The sequence below is a fragment of the Staurois parvus genome, unplaced genomic scaffold (genome assembly GCF_062004578.1).
Source record: "Staurois parvus isolate SC_StPar_1 unplaced genomic scaffold, SC_StPar_1.0 ptg000441l, whole genome shotgun sequence".
NCBI classification, from domain to species: Eukaryota; Metazoa; Chordata; class Amphibia; order Anura; family Ranidae; genus Staurois; species Staurois parvus.
The window spans coordinates 466,755-491,910 of record NW_028318237.1 but is presented as its reverse complement, the minus strand read 5'-3'; the positions used below and the strand labels follow the sequence as shown (position 1 = coordinate 491,910).

General features: G+C 40.0%; 1 protein-coding gene across 3 annotated transcripts in view; it reads left to right on the top strand.

Moving 5' to 3' along the window:
• Positions 1-24,890, top strand: part of PDE4B (phosphodiesterase 4B) — a 545,522-nt gene extending 520,632 nt beyond the window's left edge. For 2 of the 3 annotated variants that reach the window (XM_089687949.1, XM_089687950.1), the window contains 9 exons: positions 12,294-12,387; positions 16,299-16,477; positions 17,839-17,937; positions 18,059-18,223; positions 19,202-19,301; positions 19,758-19,912; positions 20,309-20,431; positions 21,660-21,842; positions 22,791-24,890. In XM_089687949.1, the coding sequence (XP_089544075.1) occupies positions 12,294-12,387; positions 16,299-16,477; positions 17,839-17,937; positions 18,059-18,223; positions 19,202-19,301; positions 19,758-19,912; positions 20,309-20,431; positions 21,660-21,842; positions 22,791-23,153 (1,461 nt within the window). In that variant the 3' untranslated portion in view covers positions 23,154-24,890. Of the gene's footprint in view, positions 1-11,216; positions 11,616-12,293; positions 12,388-16,298; positions 16,478-17,838; positions 17,938-18,058; positions 18,224-19,201; positions 19,302-19,757; positions 19,913-20,308; positions 20,432-21,659; positions 21,843-22,790 lie in introns of those variants that run through there. The other variant, XM_089687951.1, reaches the window with a different exon arrangement.
• The last annotated feature ends 266 nt before the right edge of the window (positions 24,891-25,156 follow it).

Sequence of the window (25,156 nt, the reverse complement as noted above, 5' to 3'; positions counted from 1 at the left end):
ACAACCCATACAGTTTAAGTCTAAAACAGAAATGAAAGGTAAAACATTTGTATATATTTGCATACATTTTTTCCTTTTTCTATAAGTGATCACACACCTTCTGCTCTCAGTTGCATAGAGGGGTGAGGGTGGGGAAACAGCAGTACACTGGTCTCCCTGGTGAATGACTGTGCTGGGGGGGAGGCGAGCCAGCAGAAGTCTGCTCATTGAAGGAGAGCAGACCCAGTTTCCATGACAGCTAGAGAACTGACCATGCTGTGCTCTCCTGCCTAGAGTAGTCAGTTTGTTTTTTTTTAATTATAGGAAAGCAGACAGACTTTTTCATACAAGTACATGGTACAGCAGGCACATATCAGGATTATGAAATGTTGGGTTTACATGTTCCTTAAAACCACTGTTGGTGTTCTATTGTTGCCTGTGTCCCCACTAAGAAGATTTACTCTATTTGTCCTGTTAACCTGGACTGGAAACAAAGGAACATCCAATATTTCAACTTCTCACCAGAACATTGATAGAAGGTAAATCTTCCAATGAGTACACTTGTCCAGGTGACAACTGTCTAAGTGGAGATTTCCCCTCACTCTGGAGAAATTTCCTCTCACTTCTTGTTGTGTGTACAGAACAGGAAGTAAAGGGAAATCTCACCTGTGGGACACAGATGGTAAAAAAAAGGGTCTCAATCCTTCCCTTCTCTATCCAAAATAGGGAAAACAAGTGTTTTGGTTATGGATATACTTTAGAGAAGATAAATTAATTACTGAAAAGTCATGGGGTCATGCTCTGGTTGGAACATCACAAAACTGTAAATACGCAGATCGTGTATTCCTGTAAAGATGTGTTTTCGCCGGGGTTGCCCTCTGATCTAACTCAAAGGTTTTAGAACAAGGACAAAATGTTTTCTCAACTCCTGCATAAACTTCCAATTCCAGTTAACGTAAAGCCATTTGCCCAACTTGTTCCTGGAGATTCGACATGATGACGCTCAGAGGGCCTCAACAAACAGGAAACTGGTAGGACAGACAATGGAAGGCAACGTGACATTGCTACCGATACCCAACAAAGGGTGATTATTTTGTAGAGCCCCGGACCCTCGGAGTACGTGTACTAACGCCACTAATTGACACAAGACGTTCTAAACAAAGGAAGTTCTGTTTGAAACAATAGGGACATGGCACTTCTGTCATCAAGAGGGGCAAAGCTGTCATTAACGTCCCTTCAGCATGGTGAAAGCACACGTACGAAGATCCACCTAATGTCTTCTAACAATCATTTTTGGCCCTAAGCCAACAGCCTGTGTGCCTCCGTGCACAGTTCAGCAGGATCCCCTGTTCCATCTGACTGCCAATAGAGATAGTTTGCCCACTTATACGTGACTCTTCCTCCTATTCCTGCCAAATTGTTTAGTCTTCCTATTACTGTACACTAGCTGCTTCTATATGATTTGTCTTGAAGATAGCAAAGTCTTTCAGGAACACAGGCCCATTAAGTCATTCATCAGATCAAAACAAAATACTTAATATCCTTTGTTACTGCCAACAAAGCCACATAGTCCTCCTAGTGTGGCCTTCCATGACCCCTACTGTGAAATTGTCCAGTTCTTGACCTGTCTGGTGCTGTGGAGCAAAGTTCTCCAGCAGGTTCAGATACATTTTGATATGACTGTTTGGCTTATATAAGAGCTCTGTAGGGTAGGCTCAACTTTTCTATTATGGCACAAAACAAAAAAAAATTATTGGCTATTTTTACACTTTAAAGTCATCATTGCAATTGTACCTTAAAGACATTTTTTATGTCCTATTTATTTTAGAAATAATGTCTGTACCACATATCCATGAACTAATTCCATCTACAGATTGGTAGAGTCTCTCTTTAGATTAATTTTATACATGCACTCAATACAGTGCTGACAATTTAACTCTGGGGGCTTGCTAACAGGAGGAGAGAGCAGAGTAAAGGCTTTGTGATGAGCTTCTCCTTCATTATCCAATCTCCATCAAGAGGAGAGTCAGACACCAAGTTGTATTTCTTAAGTGTAGTGTAGAGAAGTAAGGGTGGTGACCTAGCTATGTTGCTTGGCAGGGTGTCTGTGTCCCCTCCCTTTGCCACCTACCAAAATGGCATACTTTGTCTTGGGACTAGGCACACCACCTCCTACTTCACCAGAATAATGCCACTTGGTGCCTGAGTGACTGATCACCAAGCCTAACAATGTATTGTGAGGGGGAAGGGGTGTCTACTGCTTTGGCATATGCAAATACAGACTTTCACAAAACCAGTATTTGCATGGGACCTGTCATGAGCTAAACATCGGGGAACACAAAGCAAATAGGTACCATCTAGTTACTTTTGGTTTCCAGTATACTGGGTGAGGGGCTCAGATTAACAACTTATTTAAGTCTAGGTTCTGTTGCTCTTTTCAAAACTATTTAGTCTATAATAATAGAATTTTTGGGCTAGTTTAGTTTTTTGGGGAACGTGAACGAAATTGTGCACGTTCCTAACCCACAAAGAAACACGCTACACTTTAGCAAATGCGTGGGGGTGCCATTGCCACTGGAAACCGCAACGCAATTTCACGCATACTATACTGCATGGTGCTGCAGGACCAAATGATTCCGTGCGGTGTGATTTCAAAAAAGTGTTGGGGACTTTTTTGCTCGCATTGCTCGTGGGTAAGACAGCCCATTGAAATGAATGGCCTGCCCTACCAGCAATGTGTGTGCGCAAACACACTCACACAGGTCTGAATGGAGCCTTAGGACATGTCCTTTCTAATTATAATGGTTATATAAGAGGAGATATTTTAATCACTCAGACTCTGTCCTTAAGTGACAAAGGGGTTGATTTATTAAAACTGGAAAGGGCAAACTCTGCTGCGGCTGTGCAAAGCTTAACTAAGGAAGCTGAAGCTAGAAGCTGATTGGCTACCATGCACAGCTGCACCAGATTTTGCACTCTCCAGTCAGTTTTAGTAAATCAACCTCAGAATTTAGTATTTTCCAAAATTGACTACCAGTAGAGAGAGAGAGAGAGAGAGAGAGAGAGAGAGAGAGAGAGAGAGAATATCTCCACTGCAGGGACATAGACTGCAATAAAAACTCAATAAGGCTGACAACCCATCCCCCCCCCCCTTGCATAGCTAAAATTAAAATTATTAGATTTGCTATAATGATGTGAAGCGTGCTATTTATAGCCCTGGTTATATTTTCATATCAAATCTCCAATTTCAGTAAATCAGCCCCAAAGCATCTATTTCCCATAGAATATACCGACATGTGACATCATTAATATGTAATTATGACACCAGTGTCTTATTATCTAAAACTCTTTTTTTATTTTTTGGTTCAGTGTCCCCATCCATTTTTTTTTTTAATTTGAAGATAATTCAATCTCCATTTTTCTAACAAAACTTCCATAGCCTCTCAAAATGTGAGCGTTATACATTTCTATTGATTTTCTCTTTTTTCTCCATGATTTCAGTTTGATACTTTGTACACAGAGGCATTTAAGCTTCCATCTGCAGCTTCTTTTGCAGGTACTTTTCTTTGCACCTGATTCCTTTAAGCACACACCGGTAGTGACTCTGTATGAAGACCTTCTTTTTGTATTCTTTTACATTCAAAGTGGCAAACAGCTGTGTATAGGAAAAAAATGGTATTGAATCTCAAGATGTTAGTCAGTTTTGTGTGGGAAAGCGTAGCGTCTGGCGAAACTTAGCAAAATCCACCACGCCGTGTGTCAAATACATTAACCTCATTACGTGTGAAGGCAATTTCTGTCTTATCCAAAAACCTTTTACGCCCAGAATAAAATGTCAGAGTGGTCACCACTTTATAAAAGTTATCTACAGTCATAAAGATCACTAGAAAAAGCCAGGTTATGTGCACTGACAGCAGTTTCCTAGTGAGGGCGCCATGCTATTTCACTTTTGTGTCAACCTGAGTAATTCTTCAAGAGAAGATTTTCTTTCTCTGTAGATAAAATGTATGTAAAGCCTACCAACAAATTTCTCTTATTTGCTCCCCTTTGGTCTGTTAAATAAATCCATTGAAAGTATTTTTTCTGTTTAATAAGTGCAAAGATAACTTCTTGTGCAGTCTTATCAGTTACATTGTTCCCAGCTCTCTCTGAACTACAAAACACCTCCCTTCCATCTTATGGAGGTGAGGAGGTGTTCTGTATTTTTTTCTTAGTGTGACAGTGCTTCTCCTACATAGATACAGTACAGTAAGTAAGCTTTTGCACCCTAGGACAGGAAGAGTGTTACAGAATCACCAGATGAAAAGAAGGAAGAAAAAGAATTAAAACAGAAAACGAATGCAGTCACCACATATAAGGCTTGATAAGCTGCAATCGGGCGGACTGACCATTTGGAAACTCGGCACTGCCAGAGGGCCCGGGGTCAGTAGGGGGCCCCATGAGATGCCCCTGGTACCTTTTTCATAGGCTTTTTTGAGTTTGGGCAAGGACACAGGGGCCCCATGATCCCCTATTGCCCGGGGGCCCCATGAGTTGTCAGTCCGCCCCTGGCTGCAATATATTACATTTTTGTTCTTGGGGTTAGATATTGTTTAAATTTACCTTGTCATAGACCTTGACAAGTGTATTACGAAAAATACATAAGCAGAGGTCACCATTGGTAAAAAAAAAAAGTCAAAATGATTTGGAAGATTAGAGATTTGAAAAGCTGAAATTCTCGTTCTTTTTCAATGAAAGTCAAACTAAGGTCTGCCCCTCCCCACTAGGCTCTTGACATGACTGACGGACTCATTAACCAATAGGATGGCTCTTGAGTTATCCAGGGGCAAGGCCAAGCTTTACTCTTGAAGAAAAAATCAAAATTTGCTCTCTGGGCCTACAGAGAGTTTTGAAGTTCTGTTTTCAAGGAAGGTAACCTGTGTTGAAAGAAACCTGCAGGTTTCCATTACCAACTTCTCTTTCTGAAAATGTTCGATGACTGGCTCTTTTGTTGATCTAATGCATTAAATTATTTCTTCATGTCTGACCTGAAATTTGTATGCAGATAAGGAGCGTTTCGATAATCAAAATTGTATGTTACTGCAATGCATAGATATTAATGTGCATCATGACACTTCAAAGGATCAATCCACCCAAAAGTGATTTTCAATTATAGGTGGGCTGAAATACCCCCTGGTTTCTATATATCTCGCTTGGAGCTACCTCTACTATACTCTTCTGGCCTGGTTCCTGTCCACCTTGGGCTTAGGAAGGACCCACTTATAACAGCCACAGGCAGGTTTGCAACAAATCTACAGCAATCTCCACATTGGCCGACCATGAGAGATAAAAGAAACCACTGGGTGATTCAACTCTCCTTTTTCCACCAAAACTAAAATCCCCGTTTAGTGCGGAAGGATCCTTTTCATTTTCATGTCCTCAATTAGGGAAGGTCATCCGTTGCCATTTAGAGAATTCATCTTTCTTCTGCAAAAGTTTTGCAGAAAACGATTAACGTCATCAGAAAGCCACACAAACCATAAAATGAAAAGTTTGGCAACCACTTCCTGTCAGTAATGCCGGTGATTATGCAAAGTGTGTGGATCCAGGCTCAGGGCTTCTTGAAACCATACCAGATCAAACGGGCGCTTTACATCTGTTTATTTTCTTTTTTTTCTTCTGTACGTGAATGTGTAGGTTGTTAACGAGCCACAAAATATAGCAGGAACTTCTTAAAGATATGAGGCATTGCTACTTAGCGCGCTGTCCTATGAGTTTTTTGGGGGGTATAGTAGACCTAAAAAGCATATAAGAGTTAGTTTAGTTAGTTTTAGTCTCCCTTAGCTTGCCCCTGGTGTGTGTTTTTTTTTTTTTTTTTAATACTTATCTTTTCCAGAAGTCTTCAGGTCATGTGAAGCATAAGGTCCTCTTCCTTTTCGCCTGTTCTCTGGCAGTCTTTGACTTCCTGCACTCACAGTAAGTCCTCAGTCTTCTTGGTTGAATAAAGTGGGATGAGATTCAGTCCAGAAAACTGAGGACATCTTGGGTTGAAGAACAGGTACTGCGGACAACAACGCTGGAGAGGAGGTGGAACTTGCAGTCACAGCTGTCTATATATGCATACAGTCAATGTATTATTTTTTTTTAGATAATACAATATATATATATATATATATATATATATATATACACACACAGTGGTGTATTTAGGTTTCGTACTGCTCTAGGCAACACAAAAATCAGTCCCCCCCCCACGGAGAGACCCTGACACTGACAAACACCCCCTCCCCCATGATAAGAGCCTGACATTGACCAGCAGCAAAGCCCCCCACCTTCCACTACCACCGCCCCTTCCACACTGGCAACTTCCCCCCCCACACACACACACACACACCCTGGCAGGAGAGGGGACACTCACCTTCACAGCTCCGGAGATCCCTGGAACAAGAGTCAGGCTCTGCATACACCATCAAGCAGCTTGCAGCCTCTCTCAGATCCAGATCCCACCTGGTCCCCATGCTGCATGTGTCCTTTCTTCCATCTCTTCTTTCGGGGGGGTCGGTGCTGCCCCACCTGAAAAATGCTGCTGCCCCCCTGAAAAAATGCCGCCCTAGGCAAATACCTTGTTTGCCTTGTGGTAAATACGTATATATATATATATATATATATATATATATATATATATCTTTATTTTGGCCCGGAGTGAGGCTTTATGCAACTTCAAAAGCTGTTTGCAATCTTTTAAAATCTGAAGTTCTGATTAAAAGTGCCTTGTTCATGCACTTCCTGTTATAGGGTGCCAACTGACTCCTAATTCTACTCATGCATTGTCTCCTTGTCATGTAAGCCCCTGATGAAAATACTACATGCAGCATTCTTGACACATACTGCATAGCCACATCATCCATCAATATCACCATCAGGCAGCCAGTCCAGAGCAGAGATGAGCAGCTGATGATGGAGTAGACTGAAGTGGCCAAATTTGGCTGCCTAAGATCAGCACCACAGAATCTGTGTCTGTAATAATACAGTTTACTGCTTTTATATTAATAATTATTCCAGTGCTAGTAATGCTGGCCAAGCACAATAACAATGCGATCATTTAATCTTCCGTAGATCTAACAATAGCTAGAGTGCCACGTTCATCACCTCCCCTTTTTATTAGGTCTATAATATCAGAGAAATATTCTTTGCATTTTTCTGCTTTTCATGCTGTATTCTCGGTTAGACAAGAATTAATTGAATAAAAATTCACACAAAATTGCCCGTTGATCCTTGCAAGCAACAACCTGTGACCTTTCCCTCCGGGTATCTCCAGCAAATGGCAGCGTGATTCCCGAAAAGAGATGCACAGTTGTTGCTGGGTGGGCAGGGAAATTTTATCCTCGCCATTCACCACAAATGTAAACACAAACGTGCAGTACAACGTGTAATGTGTGTCAGGAAGAGGGGACGGAAAATTACCTTTATGCAGCACATTCATAAAAATCTGTGCAGAACAAAATGGAGGATGGAATCCTAAGAGCTATAATTAGGAGCCTTGCACTTATGGTGACCCAAAGATTCAATATGACATCGACTTCCAAAGGCAGAAAAGGGCCCATTAAAACTAATCCACTGTGGCAATGAATGGGAATATGTATACGTTGGTGTATAGTCATTTATTTTAAACAGCATCCCAACATACAGTATATACCCAGTAAATGTCTCTGCACTATAGTGCACGGCAATGTCCAAATGTGCTGCCAGAAATAGTACGGGGGCATCTTTTTATGTGCTTAGGCCATTCAAAATCAGCTGCTTTGACACAATGGGGGTTATTTACTAAAACTGGAGCAGCTTGAAATGAATGAGCTGCCCTACCAGCAACGTGTGCGTGCAAACACACTCACACAGGTCTGAATGGAGCCTTCTAAAAGTTATATAAGAGGAGATATTTTAATCACTCAGACTCTGTCCTTAAGTGACAAAGGGGTTGATTTACTAAAACTGGAGCAGCTTGATCTGGTGCAGCTCTGCATAGAAACCAATCGGCTTCCAGGTTCTATTGTGAAAGCTTAACTGAACAAGCTGAAGTTAGAAGCTGATTGGCTGCCATGCACAGCTGAGCCAGATTCTGAGTGCTCCTGTTTTAGTAAATTAAGCCCCAATGGGCGTCAGTGCACAAATAAGGATGAAAAAGTATGAATGGGCCCTAAACGTTAAGTGTCCTAAAACAAAATCACATGTCCCTCTTTAATCCCTTAGTCACGAATGTGTTTAAAAACATGGAGAGGCTACTTTTTTTTTGTTACATGGAAGAAATATATTTTGTGTAGTGTCTGAGATTGAAACAGCACAAAAAATAAAATAAATAGGGATAACAACAACAGACATGTGGATGGATGTTGTACAAAAGTGGGCCACAAAGATTCCAATGAATAATCATGGGGTGTATTTACCACAAGGCAAACAAGGCACTTGCCTACGGCAGCATTTTTCAGGGGGGCAGCACCTCTCCCCAGAAGAAGAGATGGAAGAAGGGACACGCACACCTTGGAACCAGATGGGATCCCAGAGAGGCTGCGGGCTGCTTGATGGTCTATGTAGAGCCTGACTCTCTTTCCTGGGGATGTCCAGAGATGTGAAGATGGGTGTCTTTTTCTCTATCGCCGGGAAGGGGGGGGGGGTAGTGGAAGGCTCTCCCAGATGAGGGGCAGTGGTTTTGTTGGTCAATATCAGGATCTCTCCACGGAGCAGGAAGGGGAGGTGTTGGTGAGCATCCGTGGGGGTCAGATGATTTTTGTGTTGCCTAGGGCAGCACAATACCTAAATACACCACTGTGAATAATCCATTAGTCCATTCGAGATAAAACTTGGGACCAAGAGGCTTCTTGAGAACACCAGCACCAACTGTTTAGCACAGCTCATGGCTAAAAGCCATTGAACTGTGCTAAACAGAATGTGCAAGCGCCTTTCACATTGGAAGGTCATACTGGCCAAGGAGGGAAGTAATAGGAAACTGGCATAATTAGGGATAAAGGTTGACCCACTATTTAGTCAACTTTGGACACAACTTCTTTCCTGAGGGTACAAAGAACCCTACAACTCCAGAAAATGTGCAAAAATGTTCTCACATCAGGGCATGCCCTAAAAGCGTGTATGTTCCACTTTTCAGAAAATGGTGTAGATGTTTTTGTGGAGTTAAGTACCATCTGGTGTGAAGTTTCGTGCACTGTTAAGTCACTAGTACATTTACCAATATAGTACATAAACCAATATAGTACATAAACCAATATAGTACATATACCAATATAGTACATAAACCAATATAGTACATAAACCAATATAGTACATATACCAATATAGTACATAAACCAGTATAGTACATAAACCAATATAGTACATATACCAATATAGTACATAAACCAATATAGTACATATACCAATATAGTACATATACTAATATAGTACATAAACCAATATAGTACATAAACCAATATAGTACATAAACCAATATAGTACATATACCAATATAGTACATATACCAATATAGTACATAAACCAGTATAGTACATATATCAATATAGTACATAAACCAGTATAGTACATAAACCAGTATAGTACATAAACCAATATAGTACATAAACCAGTATAGTACATAAACCAATATAGTACATATACCAATATAGTACATATATTAATATAGTACATATACCAATATAGTACATAAACCAATATAGTACATATATTAATATAGTACATATACCAATATAGTACATAAACCAATATAGTACATATACCAATATAGTACATATACCAATATTTTAGGGGTACATAAGACTCCATATACACTCTAAAAAATTAATCCCAATCCCTGAAGTCAGTAAATATATAAAGTATAGAATATACCTGCATCCAAAGCATAGACTCCTACAACAGTAGTGAGAAGTGTCACTAATGAAGTCCTATATCTGATATTGTTATAAATGTAGCAGTGAGTTTATATAGAAAATTCACAGATATTCCTCTAAATGCATTGCAACGTATTAAAAAAAATGGGTCAGCAAAGCAGCCAAGAAAAATTTGGGACACTATAGCTCAGTGATCCGCAGCTAATAAACCGGCTAAATGTACAACCTATATGTTGATGATCGAGAAGGGGTTAATCATAAAGGGGATGCCTTGGGATCCCACCGTGAGAATTCTTGCAGGAACACCATATTTAATGAATGATTAAATCCAAACAGGGAGCTGTACAGTACAGAAGGACCATGTGATGCGGTTGTCATGACAACTGAATATTCCTTAAACTGCCTGTGTCTGAAGCCGCGCGCTGCTTGGATTTGCACACTGCATCTCTAGGTTTCCCACGAATAGACCAGATCAGGGAGGAAAGGAGGGGTGGGGGGGGGGAGCGCGGGGGTGATGTCATCCCTAGCAAGCTGAAACTGAATTATTTAACACAGGGCCAAAAACAATAGCTGCAAGTATCCCAAATTCTGCATCCATACCATCTCCTTGACAACGTATCACAAAAATTATATATATTATCTACTAATGTATATATATATGTGAAATATTTCCAGGAAGATGTTGTCATAATATAAAATTTTCTTTAAATATAAAAAAAATTACATATATTAAATATAACACACATGCCTTTGTGCAGAGATGTTTTAACGTGCTGTAACCAACAGCAACCAACCAGATTACTCCTGTGCTAAAGTTAGATAAGTATTGCTTGCTATGGGTTTGGTGTGTTTTGCACATTTTCACTGCCTTCTAGATAGCCTTGATGAATAAGCATGAATGTTAATAATCTGGCAACATTCAGACCCCTGGAAAAAAAAAAAAACAACAAACACGAATAAATGCCCTGCAAAAAACAGACAGAAATATTTCTAGCTTCATTATATCATAAAAATGTGATTGCATTATATACATTCCTATTTTGTTTGCATTTGGACCTTTTTGTGTTATCTAAAAATAGAACTGCAGGATAAAAAAAATCTTCCTTTTTATTTTCCAATAATCTTAACTCTCCAAACAATAATAATGATGTGATTAATCAGAATATTGATGCCCTTTATATTTTTAAAGATTGCATTTTTGGGACCACGGCAGCAAGGGTTAAATGCCCAGGCAGACATGTGCCACCTCCGGGGGTGGCGATGCTGTATTCAATTATGCAGGGGTTTCCACCATCTTAATCTTCTCCCTGTTCGGAGAGAGATGGTGCACTAAGACTGACAGCCCCCCCCCCCCTCCTCCTTCTCTTCACCAACGCCGAATAATTGTCACTTCAGCAGCTTGCTCAGCTGAGCACGACTAATGTGAAGCAGAGAAGCCCCCAGTAGATCCAGTCTTGCTGATGGGCACTAAGGGCTTGCACTTGGACAGCTGCCTGTGCCTTCTTTGTGCTCTTCCTGCCCACAGTTTGTGCTCGGCTACCATGGAATCGAGGGGCTCGCTTCTCTTCGTGATGGTACCGTTCGGAGTCTTAGGACTGTGTCCCAGCGGCTGATCCATGAACGCCACCCCAAAATCCTCTAAATCCATTCGGAATTCCTTTGTATGACATCTGGATTTGAGAGGGATCTGCTTTCCATTCTGGGGAATATTCCAAAATGCCTGAGGCTAATTATTTACTGTCCGTCTCTTGGGGCTACATCAAGGTGGGTTTTTTTTTAAATTTGGAGCACCTTCATTAATGTGATCTATTTTTATTCTTTGCATGGACAGGACTCATTTTGTGGTTACAGGCTTAAGGAGGATAATATTTTGTAAATAATGAGGTCATATGCAATATAGACCTTTCATTTTGGCATACCCATAGAGCAGTTTAGCGTGGTATAATTTTTTTTTAGAGGGATTAAAGGACCGTGCATTTGTTTTTGTTTTTTGCCTTGTCGTCCATTTCAGATTTGTGCTGTTGATGCATTTTGGCAGCATTATGCTTCAACGGGAGATTGTAAGGCCCGCAGGTGATAATTGAATTCGGGTCTTCTTAACAAAGTGATTTTATGTGATTGTACATAGCAAATAGGGATTTGTATTGCAATCTGTCTTTTTTATGATCTAACATTAGGAAGCTCACGTGATGCTTCTCCGTTTGTTAACCATTCTGTGATACAAAGCCATTGAGAAGTTTATTCTGTATGAAATAAGCGTTGATGAACGTTACCTTGTGTCAGTGTTTAAAACATACGTCAATGATTATAAATGCATATTGAATCTTTACCAGAGATCTGGACCCTGATAACCTGTTTAACACATGTCAAAATGAAATCCCATTTGTACCGACATAAAATAACGGAGGACTTGGGTTTAAATGTCTTTTTTTTTTTTAACAGTTCAAGAGGATGCTGAATCGGGAGCTGACCCACCTCTCAGAGATGAGCAGATCGGGCAATCAGGTGTCTGAATATATCTCCAGCACATTCTTGGGTAAGGGCGCTTTGATTTGCTGCATACCCACAATCCTTTGCTGAGTTGACACAGCTCTTGTTAAATGACCGTTATTACATGGCTGCAGGCAGGTGCGCCTGTTTGTTCCGATGGAATTCCTCGGGAACTCCCTTTTGAAGACACGTTTGTTCGGGCAAGAGACGTGTGCCGACAGTTATTAGGCAATTAAAGAACAGCTAAAGTAATAATGTTTTTAAATAACAATTCCCCCCAAGTACCATTTGCATTGAAACTGATCAATAAACATAACCTGGTGTTATTTTGGCAACCCTTGCCATAATTAGATGAAAATTTACAGCCTGAAAATTTAAATTTGCTTGTGTGTGTATGGCTGCAACCTAGCACTGAACCGGGGAGATCACGCACTCCCTGTGATGCAAAATAAGCATCCTTCATTTGCTCTATGGATGTTTTATCGTCATCCATATGATGTAGTTTTGAGAGTGGGAAGTGACACAAAATTTCTAGGTGTCAGGGGCTGTAGAACAGCAGCTATCCAAGTTTCAGTAGCACCCTGCTTTAAAACAAAATCTTGTTTCACCACCAGTACACTGAAGCTCTTTAGCTCTTAAAACAGCATCCATTCACTTTTGTAGGCCATTTTGTATCCATAGTCACAGGAAATTAGCGTATCCATTGATCTGAAAAGCAAACCACATCACTTAGCCTCTGTGCACCTTGTGCTTCACTGTTGGCACTAGGTCCTAATGAATTGTTAAGTTGAATCACCTCTGGAGGAAGGTATAAACACATGTATAAAAACCACAGAAGGAAACTAGTAACATAGTTAGTTAAAGTTGCAAGAGGGTCCGTATTAGCCAACAGCCATATCTGCAGGTAGAAGAACTCCTCAAATGACCAATTACTATGTTGGAACATGGGGTGCCAGTGGTGCCAAATTACTATTCTGGCACATGCGGTGCCAATAAAAGGATCTTCATTCATGCCTCCTACTATGGAATAAACCATGTGGTCAATCTTTTAGCAAATGGACAGATTTATTCCCAGTAGCCACCTTGTCTCCTAGACAACCTTCAGTCCATCCTGTGTCCTAGACAACCTTCAGTCTATCCTGTGTCCTAGACAACCTTCAGTCCATCCTGTGTCCTAGACCTAGACAACCTTCAGTCTATCCTGTGTCCTAGACTACTTTGTGTTCACCTAGACATCCTGGGGGTTGATTTACTAAAAACACATAGACTGTGTGCTTTACACGTGTAGTTGTTCCAGAGCTTAGTAAATGAGGAGAAGCTTAATTTTGCAAAGAATACCCAATCACATGCAAGTACATGTAAAACAAAAAAAGCATTTTTTCGTGCACACAATTGAATGATGGAAGTCAGCAGAGCTTCCCCCCATTTAAAATTGCTCAATTTATTTGCCTTTAGTAAATGAACCCCTTGTGTCCTAAACAGACTTGGTCCACTTTGTGTCCTAGACACCTTATGTCCACTTTGTGTCCTGGACACCTTATGTCCACCTTGTGTCCTAGACACCTTATGTCCACTTTGTGTCCTGGACACCTTATGTCCACCTTGTGTCCTAGACATCTTATGTCCACCTTGTGTCCTAGACAACCTTATGTTCACCTTGTGTCCTAGACAATCCTGAGTCGATCCAGTCTCCTAGACAACCTTATGTCCACCTTGTTTCCTAGATAACATTGTGTTCTAGATGCTAGCAGGTTCACGGGCTGCTCAATCCAAGAAACATCATCAGAGTTGGCCACCTTTTGGCCCTGACTAGTAAGACAGGAATACAGAATATCATCCCATTAGGAATCTGGAACATCAATGTGGTACCCAGCTTTGTGTTCTGTACAATACTTCCTAAAACCAAGACACCACCAAGGACAAAGATGGCACAAGTTTCTAGTGACTCTGTTGGTTGGCAAAGTGTTCTCCCTATAAAATGGCTTCATCTGCTGTGTATGAAAGATCCTCAAAGTAGTAAAAAATCCAATGGCATTCGTCATGTAGGGATTTCCTGCACTTATAGGTCTTATTTTTGGAAGTATCTGGAGAAATTGCTCGTTGGACATAGCAACCAATTGATGGAAGTATCGGGCAGGACTTGTCTTGTTGCCTATAGCAACCAATTGATGGCAGTATTAGAAGGGACTATGCTTGTCACCCACTGATAGAATTAGAAAGAGAAGGTAGAGTATGACTGGCTGCCAAGAGCAACATAAGTCTGCATATTCTGCTATAGGACTGTGTATTTCAGAAACAATTGCCTTTTTTGTCATGAAAATCCTTTGTTCAAGTTTTGTCACTCCAAACCGGCTGGCTTCCCAATAGTAACAATGATGGACCATATCTTAGCAAACCGTCAGCATGATCCTTGCAATCTCAACCATGTGAGAGGGCGACAAAGAAGGAGTAGAACTGGGAGATAGTTGTCCTCCCGTAACAGAAAGTGCCTGAAAAAAGACCCTCATGAATCTACGTAAACATGATAAAAATAACTATAGGAAACCTTCTCTCTACTCCATTTTACTGAGGCTCCACTGGGTGCACATTTAAACATCTAGGCCAAGTTAAAAGCAGGCCAATTTCTGCATTTTGCATATTTTTCAAAGTTTGTGTATGGTGTATATTACATTCACATTCTTGCATGGAAAAAAATTAGCAGAATTGTATAGGGAACTGACAAAGGAGTGGTTTGGTGAGAATCGCCTCTTTCGTGTGGAAATTACTGAAGGTTTCACACTTCCAGGAGGAGATTCCAGACAGAAACCGCTCGCTCGTCAATTCTCCCAGTGGATGCAGCAGCCCACAGGGAAACACCTATTAGTGTCAAACTGATGGCGCAAGTGAATAATAGCTGCCTGTATTATCCTACACCCCACTCCAGACACAGCTGCACTTCGCCTCAATTATTTTCCATTGTGCAGGAGCTTTAATTAGGCCGAGAATAGCAGGCGCATGTCTGAGGCTCGAGAAAAACGGTCAGAAGGAGGTGCTGGGAAGACGGAATAACCTACTTTTATCAGAACTTAATAGATTCTGCCCTAAAAAATCTGAAAGCTAATGCGGTGCATGCATGGATGTTTTAACTCAAACCAAGCCATGTTAATACTACTTTATAGCACAAAATATTGTTCACAAAAAGCCTAAGAGAGCTTTTAAAGCTTACGTTTATAGCTAACAAAAGCTATCATATTAACTCAAATGTAGAAGCTAAATTTGCACAAAAATTTGAGCATCTAGGTTGCAGATTTAAGGGACTTTCTGTAAATTGCATTTTCTTATAAGAGTACTCCCGATTTTGAATATACATGCTTCCTTTGCAAGTTTTTCTATTATAAAACTTTAATGAAGGCAATTGCTATTAATGAATCAAGCGCTTTTTCTTTAATTCTCTTGTGATTGGGATGTATAGCCTTAAAAACGTGCAAAATGTGTGCTGTTATCAAAGAGATGTGTCAGGGACCCCTACATGCACTAGATAGCAGCCCACTATGCATGTATTTTTGGATCATCCTACAGCCTTATGAAATAATATTTTACAAGCATGTATGTTGTTCCAGCCATTGGAGAATGTATTGAGTAGCGACTCTGTCCCCAAGCAGGCTTGACCAGGGCTTACATGTATACCAATGAAATTGATGGATAAGGCAAAAAAATTTGCCTGTAGTTCTCACAAGTAATTGAGAACCCCATCCCGACCAATTTTAGGACATTGGATATGAGAAAGGGAAGTGAACTTTTAATTATTGTTTACAAAAATAGTAAAACTGGATAGACTGTAACCAAGAAATGGACAGAAATGAAACATTAATTTAAAGGTATTTTGACTATTGTGTTTGCTTTTTTCCCCTTATGTCGTATTTCATCCTTGTTTTGCAAATATTTTCATGCCATGTATATATACTTTTGTTTTCACAGACAAGCAGAATGATGTGGAGATCCCCTCCCCAACACAGAAAGACCGTGAGAAGAAGAAGCGGCATCAGTTAATGACGCAGATTAGCGGAGTAAAAAAGTTGATGCATAGTTCCAGCCTCAACAACACGAGCATGTCCCGGTTCGGAGTCAAGACAGAACACGAAGACTTGCTGTCTAAAGTACGAATAGATTTTGTGTTTTATATTATGACGGTCAGCAATGACCTTACACAGATGGAATAATATAAGACTTAAGACTGGGGAGTGATGCTGAGTGACAGCTGTGCTCAGGCAGACCACTTTCCACTTTGGTAGCTTTTCAAGACTTGACAGGAGGCCACCCAGTGAGGTGTATATATGTTCCTCCAAGCTCAAGGAAACAGGTGACATTGGGTCATAAATAGTGCATTGTAAACATGGAGAAACCATTCTCTTATTGTAAAGGCACCCTGTCAAAGGCAAAACATCTGTGTGATCAGGCTTTACCATAGGCTGCAACACTCCGACTCATGGTATATGCTAGTACTGGGGCAGCTCTATTAATCCTAGGCACCGAGTCACTGGCCATGGACTAGTTTGTGGAACATGAGTATGCCTCCATGATGTCTTTCTTATATGGGTTTTGGTTCATAAAAGAATCATGGTTGAAAGACATCTGCAGAATTCCCTGATCTGTAAAGAAGTGGCTGATGCCCAGTAAAATCAGGCAAAATGTTAAAAACATAAAAATAAATTATAACAATGATGTGTTAGAAGACAGAGTGGAAGGTACCATGGCAGATTAACAAAGTTTAATGGCCCAGTGTAAGCTCAACTTTACCTACAGGTTTGCCTTGGAAATTAAATGTCCAACCTCCAGATTTAGCAGTAAAGCCTCCTATAGCACACTGGGTGGTACAATATTTCATTCACATCAATCTCTGCTTCACAGAATGTTACAATCTAGAGCCAATTTTATATTCCTGTTAAAGAATAACTCTACTCGGATATAAAATACACAAATGAACTCAGTTACATACTGTACATCATTAAATGAACTTTTGCAAGCAATGCAAGTACCTAAATAGGTTTTTTTCAGTCCTTGTACAGCAGAGACTCAGGCTGGGAGAAGGAGAAGCAACACAAGGAGCCAGTCAGTTGTACTGCAGTGCTCAAATAGTAACAAAGGACATTCTGATAGGAGGGGATCAGTGTCAGAGCAAGAGGCTAATCAGTCTGCTGCTTCTTCTTTCACTGTCCTATCCTTCTTTCACTGTCCAATCACAGGCTGGGAGAAGGCCAAGACCTATACGTGTTAGTTAAGTACAGCTGAAAAAAATCCAGTCTTCTGCCCTGTTAGACAGGGCATGCTGTGTGCCAGAACTGTGTAAATCGTACAACTGGACAGACAGAAACAGCTCCCACATATGTATCTCATGTGTGTATTTAGCTGTTTGCATAGAGTTCAGCTTTTTAATTCATTTGTATGAAATACTACGCTCATTGAATTTGAAAGATTTCCTTTCTGCATTTTTTAAAATTTGTGTTCATTCTTTCTTCAGGAATTGGAGGATCTGAACAAATGGGGACTTAACATCTTCAAGGTAGCAGCCTATTCTTGCAATAGACCACTTACCTGCATCATGTACGCTATATTCCAGGTCAGTATCAAGAATCATTAACTGGACAAAATGTTTTTTATCTTTCAGTTTTGTTAAGAAAGATTCTTTTTTTCCAATTTTTTTGAATAAGCTGAAATCTGTTTACTATTTTACTACACAGGAGAGAGATCTGCTGAAGACTTTCAAAATTCCCACAGACACACTAATCACCTACACAATGACCTTAGAAGATCACTACCACTCAGATGTCGCCTATCATAACACCCTCCATGCTGCTGATGTCACACAGTCCACTCATGTGCTCCTCTCCACTCCAGCTCTGGATGTAAGTAATGGGGAAACCTTGGAGAAAATATAGCAGGCAACGGGGAACACTGGGTAGTTTTACAATTCATGTTTAAAGAGATATAATTAAAGTATGTCTAAATCCAAAACTTGTTACATTTTGGATTGAGGAGGGCAAAGTTAAAACCTCTGTCAGTTTTTTGGGGGGTTTTCCGCCATCTGTGTCCCATTGGGGAAATTTTCCTTCACTCCCTGTTCTGTAGACACAATAGGAAGTGAGAGGAAATGTCTCCAAAGCAAGAAGCGAATGTTGCCACCAGAACAAGTATCCTCATTGAGGGATTTCCCTTCTATTCCTGTGCATATTTTGAATTTATCATCACTTTCAATCCTAGGGACTGTAGTTACCAGGACAGATAGAGAAAGTGAATATCGCTAGCAGAGACACAGGCTGCAATAAAATCCCTGCTCTATCCAAGAGTAAAAAAGACTTTAAGATACACTTTACAGGCTGATGGCTAAAGATTGAGTAGGCTTCTTTTAATGGTGAATAAACCAAAAAAATAAGGGTATTCATGTCAGTCATTTGATAGATATCACTGCAGTTTGAGTGGGACTGTAGTAACGGAGGATAAAGCTGCTAAACCATCACAGCTGTCCCCAATGATTCTTTCCCACAATTCCCTGCTAGCATACACTTGGAGCTTGTGCCATTGCACCAGTTGTCCACCAATCATCCACTGGAAACCCTTTAGCCAACCATAGATGGACATGTGTCTCACTTGAAACTAATGGACAGCGAGACATCTGTCTAGCCTTGCTCACACCGCTTGGGGTTAACAGGTGAATGCGGTGACCGGCTCCATCCATGATTTATTTTTGACAGTGGTTTGGGTTAATTTTGGCTAGTGGTTAGCTAGTGTTACGTTTTTTGTTATTATCTTGTAGCCCTGAAAATGCACAAGGGTAGAAACATTTGCTCTGAAACAAGTTTTTATGAAAAAATATTATTTTCCAGGCTGTCTTTACCGACCTGGAAGTCCTTGCCGCAATTTTTGCAGCCGCCATCCATGATGTAGACCATCCAGGAGTCTCCAATCAATTCCTAATCAATACAAGTAAGTCTTCCTTGCTTTGTAGTGTCCATTAAGCATCTTGTATAGAGTGCTGAGGAAACACAAATACCTATCTTAGATTTGTTTTAAAGTAATGAGGACTTTTAATAAGTAGTCATGCAGTAAGATGATAAAGCAGTTTTAGGACTGCTACAAACACTGCTACAGACATCCTGTTAACATACAACTTTACCTACATTCATGTCTGGTGGGTATCCGTGTTGATGATAGTCATCTTTGGGGGATATCTCCAAAAAAGCGGAATCCATTTATTGCTCTGTTATGGGCAGATTAGGTACTTTATCATGCCTAGTAGGGCCATGTTAAGGCCAGTGTCCTTATCAGATAGTTGTGGCTTTTTTAATTTGTATCTTATAGGCAGAGGATCATGGTTCACTGTGATAAATTAGTTTTAAATATATTTTTTTAAAGATCACTAAATCATAATTTCATTTCCAGATTCTGAACTTGCACTTATGTACAATGATGAGTCTGTCCTGGAGAATCACCACCTGGCTGTGGGCTTCAAGTTGCTGCAGGAGGAAAATTGTGACATTTTTCAGAACCTTACCAAGAAGCAGAGGCAATCACTCAGGAAAATGGTCATTGACATGGTAAGAATCTTTTAGATTATAATTGTCAAGGGTGTTGAAGTTTCAGAAGAGCTACAAGTGGAGGAAAGGATGAGACAGGCTAGAAGCAGTGTGTGGAGGATATGAAGGAATAGAAGTGGAGGGCCAGATAAGATGTGCTAGAAGTGGTGGAGAGGATATGATAAGCTTGTAGTGGTGGGGGATATTTGATGGATAAAAAGTGGTGGGGAGATGACATGTGTTTTATGTAGCTTCCAGTTTATTGGAAATTCTGTAGACATTGTGGCATGATTTTATTATTTTATATAATACAGGACCTGTTGCTAAAATTATTGCTCAAAGGCAGCCTTTATCATGCAAATATTTGACCAGCACTAGGTTAGGCTATTTTTTATTCATTTTATTTCTTCTTTATAGGTGCTTGCCACAGACATGTCCAAACACATGAGCCTACTGGCCGATCTGAAGACGATGGTAGAAACTAAGAAGGTTACCAGTTCTGGTGTTCTTCTGTTGGACAACTACACTGACCGCATACAGGTATATTTATAAATAAAACTATAAGTCCTAGTATTCTCCTGAAAGTCATATTTTGTTTTTTTGTAGCATTAAGCCTTTTTGCTGTTAAATTTATTTTTCGGATTGCGTAGTTGAGTTTTAAGGTCTGCACATCTGTTGTGGTTCCACCTGATTTTAAGTTATTGTTATATTATGGAAAACATAGAAGGAGGACAGGGAGCATTCCAACGTGCGTGAGAATAGAAGTAGGACTATAATGCTCTTATTTAGTTGTTCTTCCAAATAATTTAGCTTTTTTAAAGTGTACTTATAACCAAAACTTTTCTCTATAGTTTTGGACAGAGTAGGAAAGGAATAAAACTTTTCTCAGTTTACTTCTATAATTTCCATCACCTCCTACTCCAGAAATACACTAAGAAGTAAGAGGAAATTCATTTTGTTAGGTAGTTGCCCCAGAAAAGGTGTTTCCATTAGAAGATTTCCCCTACCTTTCTGTTCTGGTGACAATCATTTGGATTTCTAATTATTCTCCTGGTGACAGTGTATTCCAGAACAAACAGAGGGTGAATCTACAAAGCATGGACATAGACTGCAATAAAAAAGTAAAAAAATCTGTTTGAGTTATGCATAGTTTTTTAGTCGATGGTCTTCATTTACAATAATATCTGAAAAGACCACTGTAATATTGAAAAGACCACTGTATGTGGTGTTCATAGCAACCAATCAGATCATCCCTTACATTCTTGAAAAATGAAAAGAGATTTGGTTAATTTGGGCAACACAAATAAAGTCTTCTTTGCTAATGTGTATTCAATGGTTATTAGGGTAAGGGGGTTCAGAAATATGACTAGTTCATGACATAGGTAACCGATCAATCTTTTAGAAGATCTTCTGTGGCGCCAAGCAGATTTGGATCTACAGAGAGACATTTCCTCCTAGAACAGGACCAGAAATTATCCCAGGATTTCATAAATCACACCAGCAGGATTAACTGACAATAGGCCTTTCAGCTAGTGCAACCCAGTGACTGCCAGCATTAGACATTACTGGCAAATCCTCTTCTTTACAGAGTGATGTACAGTTTACCTTCGTGTTACAAAATATAAACAAATAGACTTCAGGAAATGAAAAAGTCCAGCAAAATATGTTTTTATGCTCCTGTTTGGAACCTTTCTTCATGTTCTTGTTGTAATGATGTGGAACAGAACGTTGAGATCTGTTACTGAACTTAAGTTGTTCTTTCTTGTAGGTTCTCAGGAATATGGTGCACTGCGCAGATTTAAGCAATCCAACAAAATCTCTGGAGCTCTACCGGCAGTGGACAGACAGAATCATGGAGGAGTTCTTCCAGCAGGGAGACAAAGAGCGAGAACGGGGCATGGAGATCAGTGCAATGTGTGACAAGCACACAGCTTCTGTGGAAAAATCACAGGTATGTTTCTTCTCTGCTATATTGTCCACCTGTCTTACACTACTCCTCTATGACTCAGAGTACTTTTACATATTAGGCCAATCTACACCAGAGATATGTAGCAGTTGACCAATTACACCATCAGGTTTTACACTATTCCTCTGTGCCTTGTACGTTCATATAGTGGTCCAATCCAGACCAGAGAAGGATAGCTGTTAGGGAATTACAATACTAGTCTTCCACTCTTCCTCTGTGCCTAAAAGTACATTCAAATAATAGTCCAATCTAGACCAGTGATGGATAGCTGTTGAGGAATTATTGTAGTCACAAACCCTACAATCCTTGAGCCAAAAACCCAGAATTTGTCCAGAATTCAAAACTTTGAGATTACAAAGTCAACAGTGTTGAACAAAACTCTTTATTTGAAAAAAAATTGGAGAACAAAAGTGTCCATGTTGCCCACGGCTCTACTACTTTTTAACTTCACTTAAAGCTAATATCAGAGCTGTTAAATGTTCCTTCCAGTTTAAGACTAAAGCCCAGGCAAACATATAAATATACAGCTGAAATACAAAGATGCAAGCTGTTTTACCACCTAGTCGTAAGATTTACACAGCCCTGCCATGCCTCAAAGAAGCATGTTTGTGACCTATAATCAACTGCAGTTAACCAACACAGCCTGGTCATCTCCCATCCTCCCAGCCTGTGACTGGACAGTTAAAGGGAAGCAATAGACTTATGAAGACATTATTCTCCCCTCTCCTCCTTAAACATCTTCTGTCTTATATACACTGTGGTACACCTGATAAGTTTTAGTTCGGCTGTATGTGGGATTAAAAGAGGCTTACACCAAGTCAATTGGATACTTTTAGGGTTTAAGGTGTTTTTACAGTTCCCTGGAATTTGGCCTTAAACTTTATTTATCTGCTGTTGTTGCATATAGAGGACTAACTGTTCTTTCTTTCCTAGGTTGGCTTCATTGACTATATTGTCCATCCTTTGTGGGAAACATGGGCAGACTTGGTCCAGCCTGATGCTCAGGATATTTTGGATACATTGGAGGACAATAGGAACTGGTACCAAAGCATGATACCTCAAAGCCCTTCTCCTCTTTTGGACGAGCAGGACAAGGACTGTCCAGGGGTCTCAGAAAAGTTCCATTTTGAGCTGACTCTTGAAGAAGAAGATTCAGAAAGCCACGACAAAGAGGGGGACTGTATCAGTTACTATAGCAGTACGAAAACTCTTCATATGGTTGATCCAGGAATCGAGGACTCACCAGAAGGCGATGCAGAAATACTGACAGACGACACATCGCCTCTGGACACATAGGTCATGTTTGAATGGGAACTTTCAACCCAGGAGAACACATGCGGGCTGTCTTTGTTGACAAGCATGTAATCTTGATCTTTGGCCTCGGTTGAGAATGGCCAAGATCTTTGCAGCTGCTCGTCAGTGGAGTTGTGGCTGAGGGTGCCGAATTGAAAGATTGCTCAGGAAACTACCAAGTAATGTACGTTACTCTTCGGCATTGTTTTTCAGGAGGGGAAAAAAGGAAGACGTAAACACATGGACATGTTTTGAAAATAGCATGAGTGGTCAGAGAACTGTACAAAGCAAAGACACAAAACTGAGAGATTTTTTTGTTTTTTTTTACCGTGAAATTTTGAAAACATAAACCTAGTTAGAAGCTAGAAATGAATACTATTATTATTCGGTAGGTCTATGTCGAAACCCTGTCCAACTGTCTGAGGACGTGTGTGCCTTTTTTGTATAACTTCCATTGTCTGAAATGCCTATTAATTACACGATATTTAGTGTAAACCGAACAAGGAAATAACTTGTATATTTTAATTCTTTCTGGAAAGAAGCAGTCTTCCTTTATCGTGGCAATATATGTGACTTTATCGCAATTATTCAGAATCAAAAAAAAAAAAAAAAAAGAGACAGTTTCCGTCTCTGGTCATCGCCATTTTCTCCATGCACCCAAAGTCATTTCACATTTTTTGCTTGATACAAAGATATGTGTTAAGATTGTTGCTTTCTGTAGAATCTCTTCTGCACAATCTATTAAAGAGGTAGCCTTTTTTTTTCCCCCTAACGTGCATCCACTACATTTGACGATCGGAAGGCGGTGTGTGTTGTAATGTGTATGACCACGTTCTGCATGTTTTTTTTTCCAATACTTCCTCCTGTCATCCTGTCATCTATAAAGCGAGACCATTGTTTTTATCTTGCACTGCCTCAAGTCCTGACACGTACTTTTACTGTTTATAACAGTGTATTATTATTATTATAATTATTATTATGTAAATATTGTACTGTTTTCTAACTTATTAATTTATATAAATTAACATTGCCTGTCACTGGTGGTGTTGATGGTTTAGAAAAAAAGGAAAAACTCTACATCAGAGTTGAATTTTTTTTCTCTTGTATAATTTGTTTTTATTAGAAATGTTTACCTGAACAGTGACTCCCAAAAGACATACTGAATCCAGGGCTAGCACTTAGGAAGAATGATTATTAATTACGCTATAGGACCAGGGATCCCTGCAGGCATTAAGGGACTACAAAGCCCACAAATAGGACTTTTATTTCCTCAATGGTGACAGGTACAGCAAACCTCGTCTTGAGTGCTTCACTATCGCTCCTGTACAAAAAAAAATCCCAAACCCTAAAATATTTTAGTTAGAATTACAGAGAAATTTGTTGTTCTATGAATATTATTACTAAACGTCAATATTTTGCTTGTGTATTTTTTTTTTTAATTGAAAAACAAAATGTATGCATTCTGAGAACTTATATCGGTCTCGGCTTGTGCAATGTTTGAAGTTTTGGTCCGATTAGTGACCCGTCCCTCGTGTCCGGAGTAAGTGCACTAACTTGTGCATGGCGTATGGGTCTGTATGTCTGTTGACACTGCATTGTTCCAGGTGTAGGCTCTTATTTTGACAAAGTTTCACACAAAGTATGTTAAAGTATTGTATATTGTGCTACGATGCATTCTTAAAAGAAAATAAAAAAGTTTTTTATATTAAGTGAATAAAAAGAGGAGCATGAAAAACCTAATGTTTTGGTGTTGTTTTCTTTTTTTTAAACGTGGTATATCCAGGGCTGTGGATAAGGGGGTACCACTGGTCCTCCTGTATGGGGCCCAGACCAGCAGGAGGGCCCAAGCAGCTGGGTGAATTGGATGTGAGCAGGGTTGGTGATTGGCAGTAGGGGCGGGGGGGGGGGGGCAATTACTGGAACTGATCCCTTGTATGGCTGTCTCTGCAGCACCCTCACAGTGCATCATACATTTCCCCATGCTGCCCAAGCCCCTCTGTGTGCCT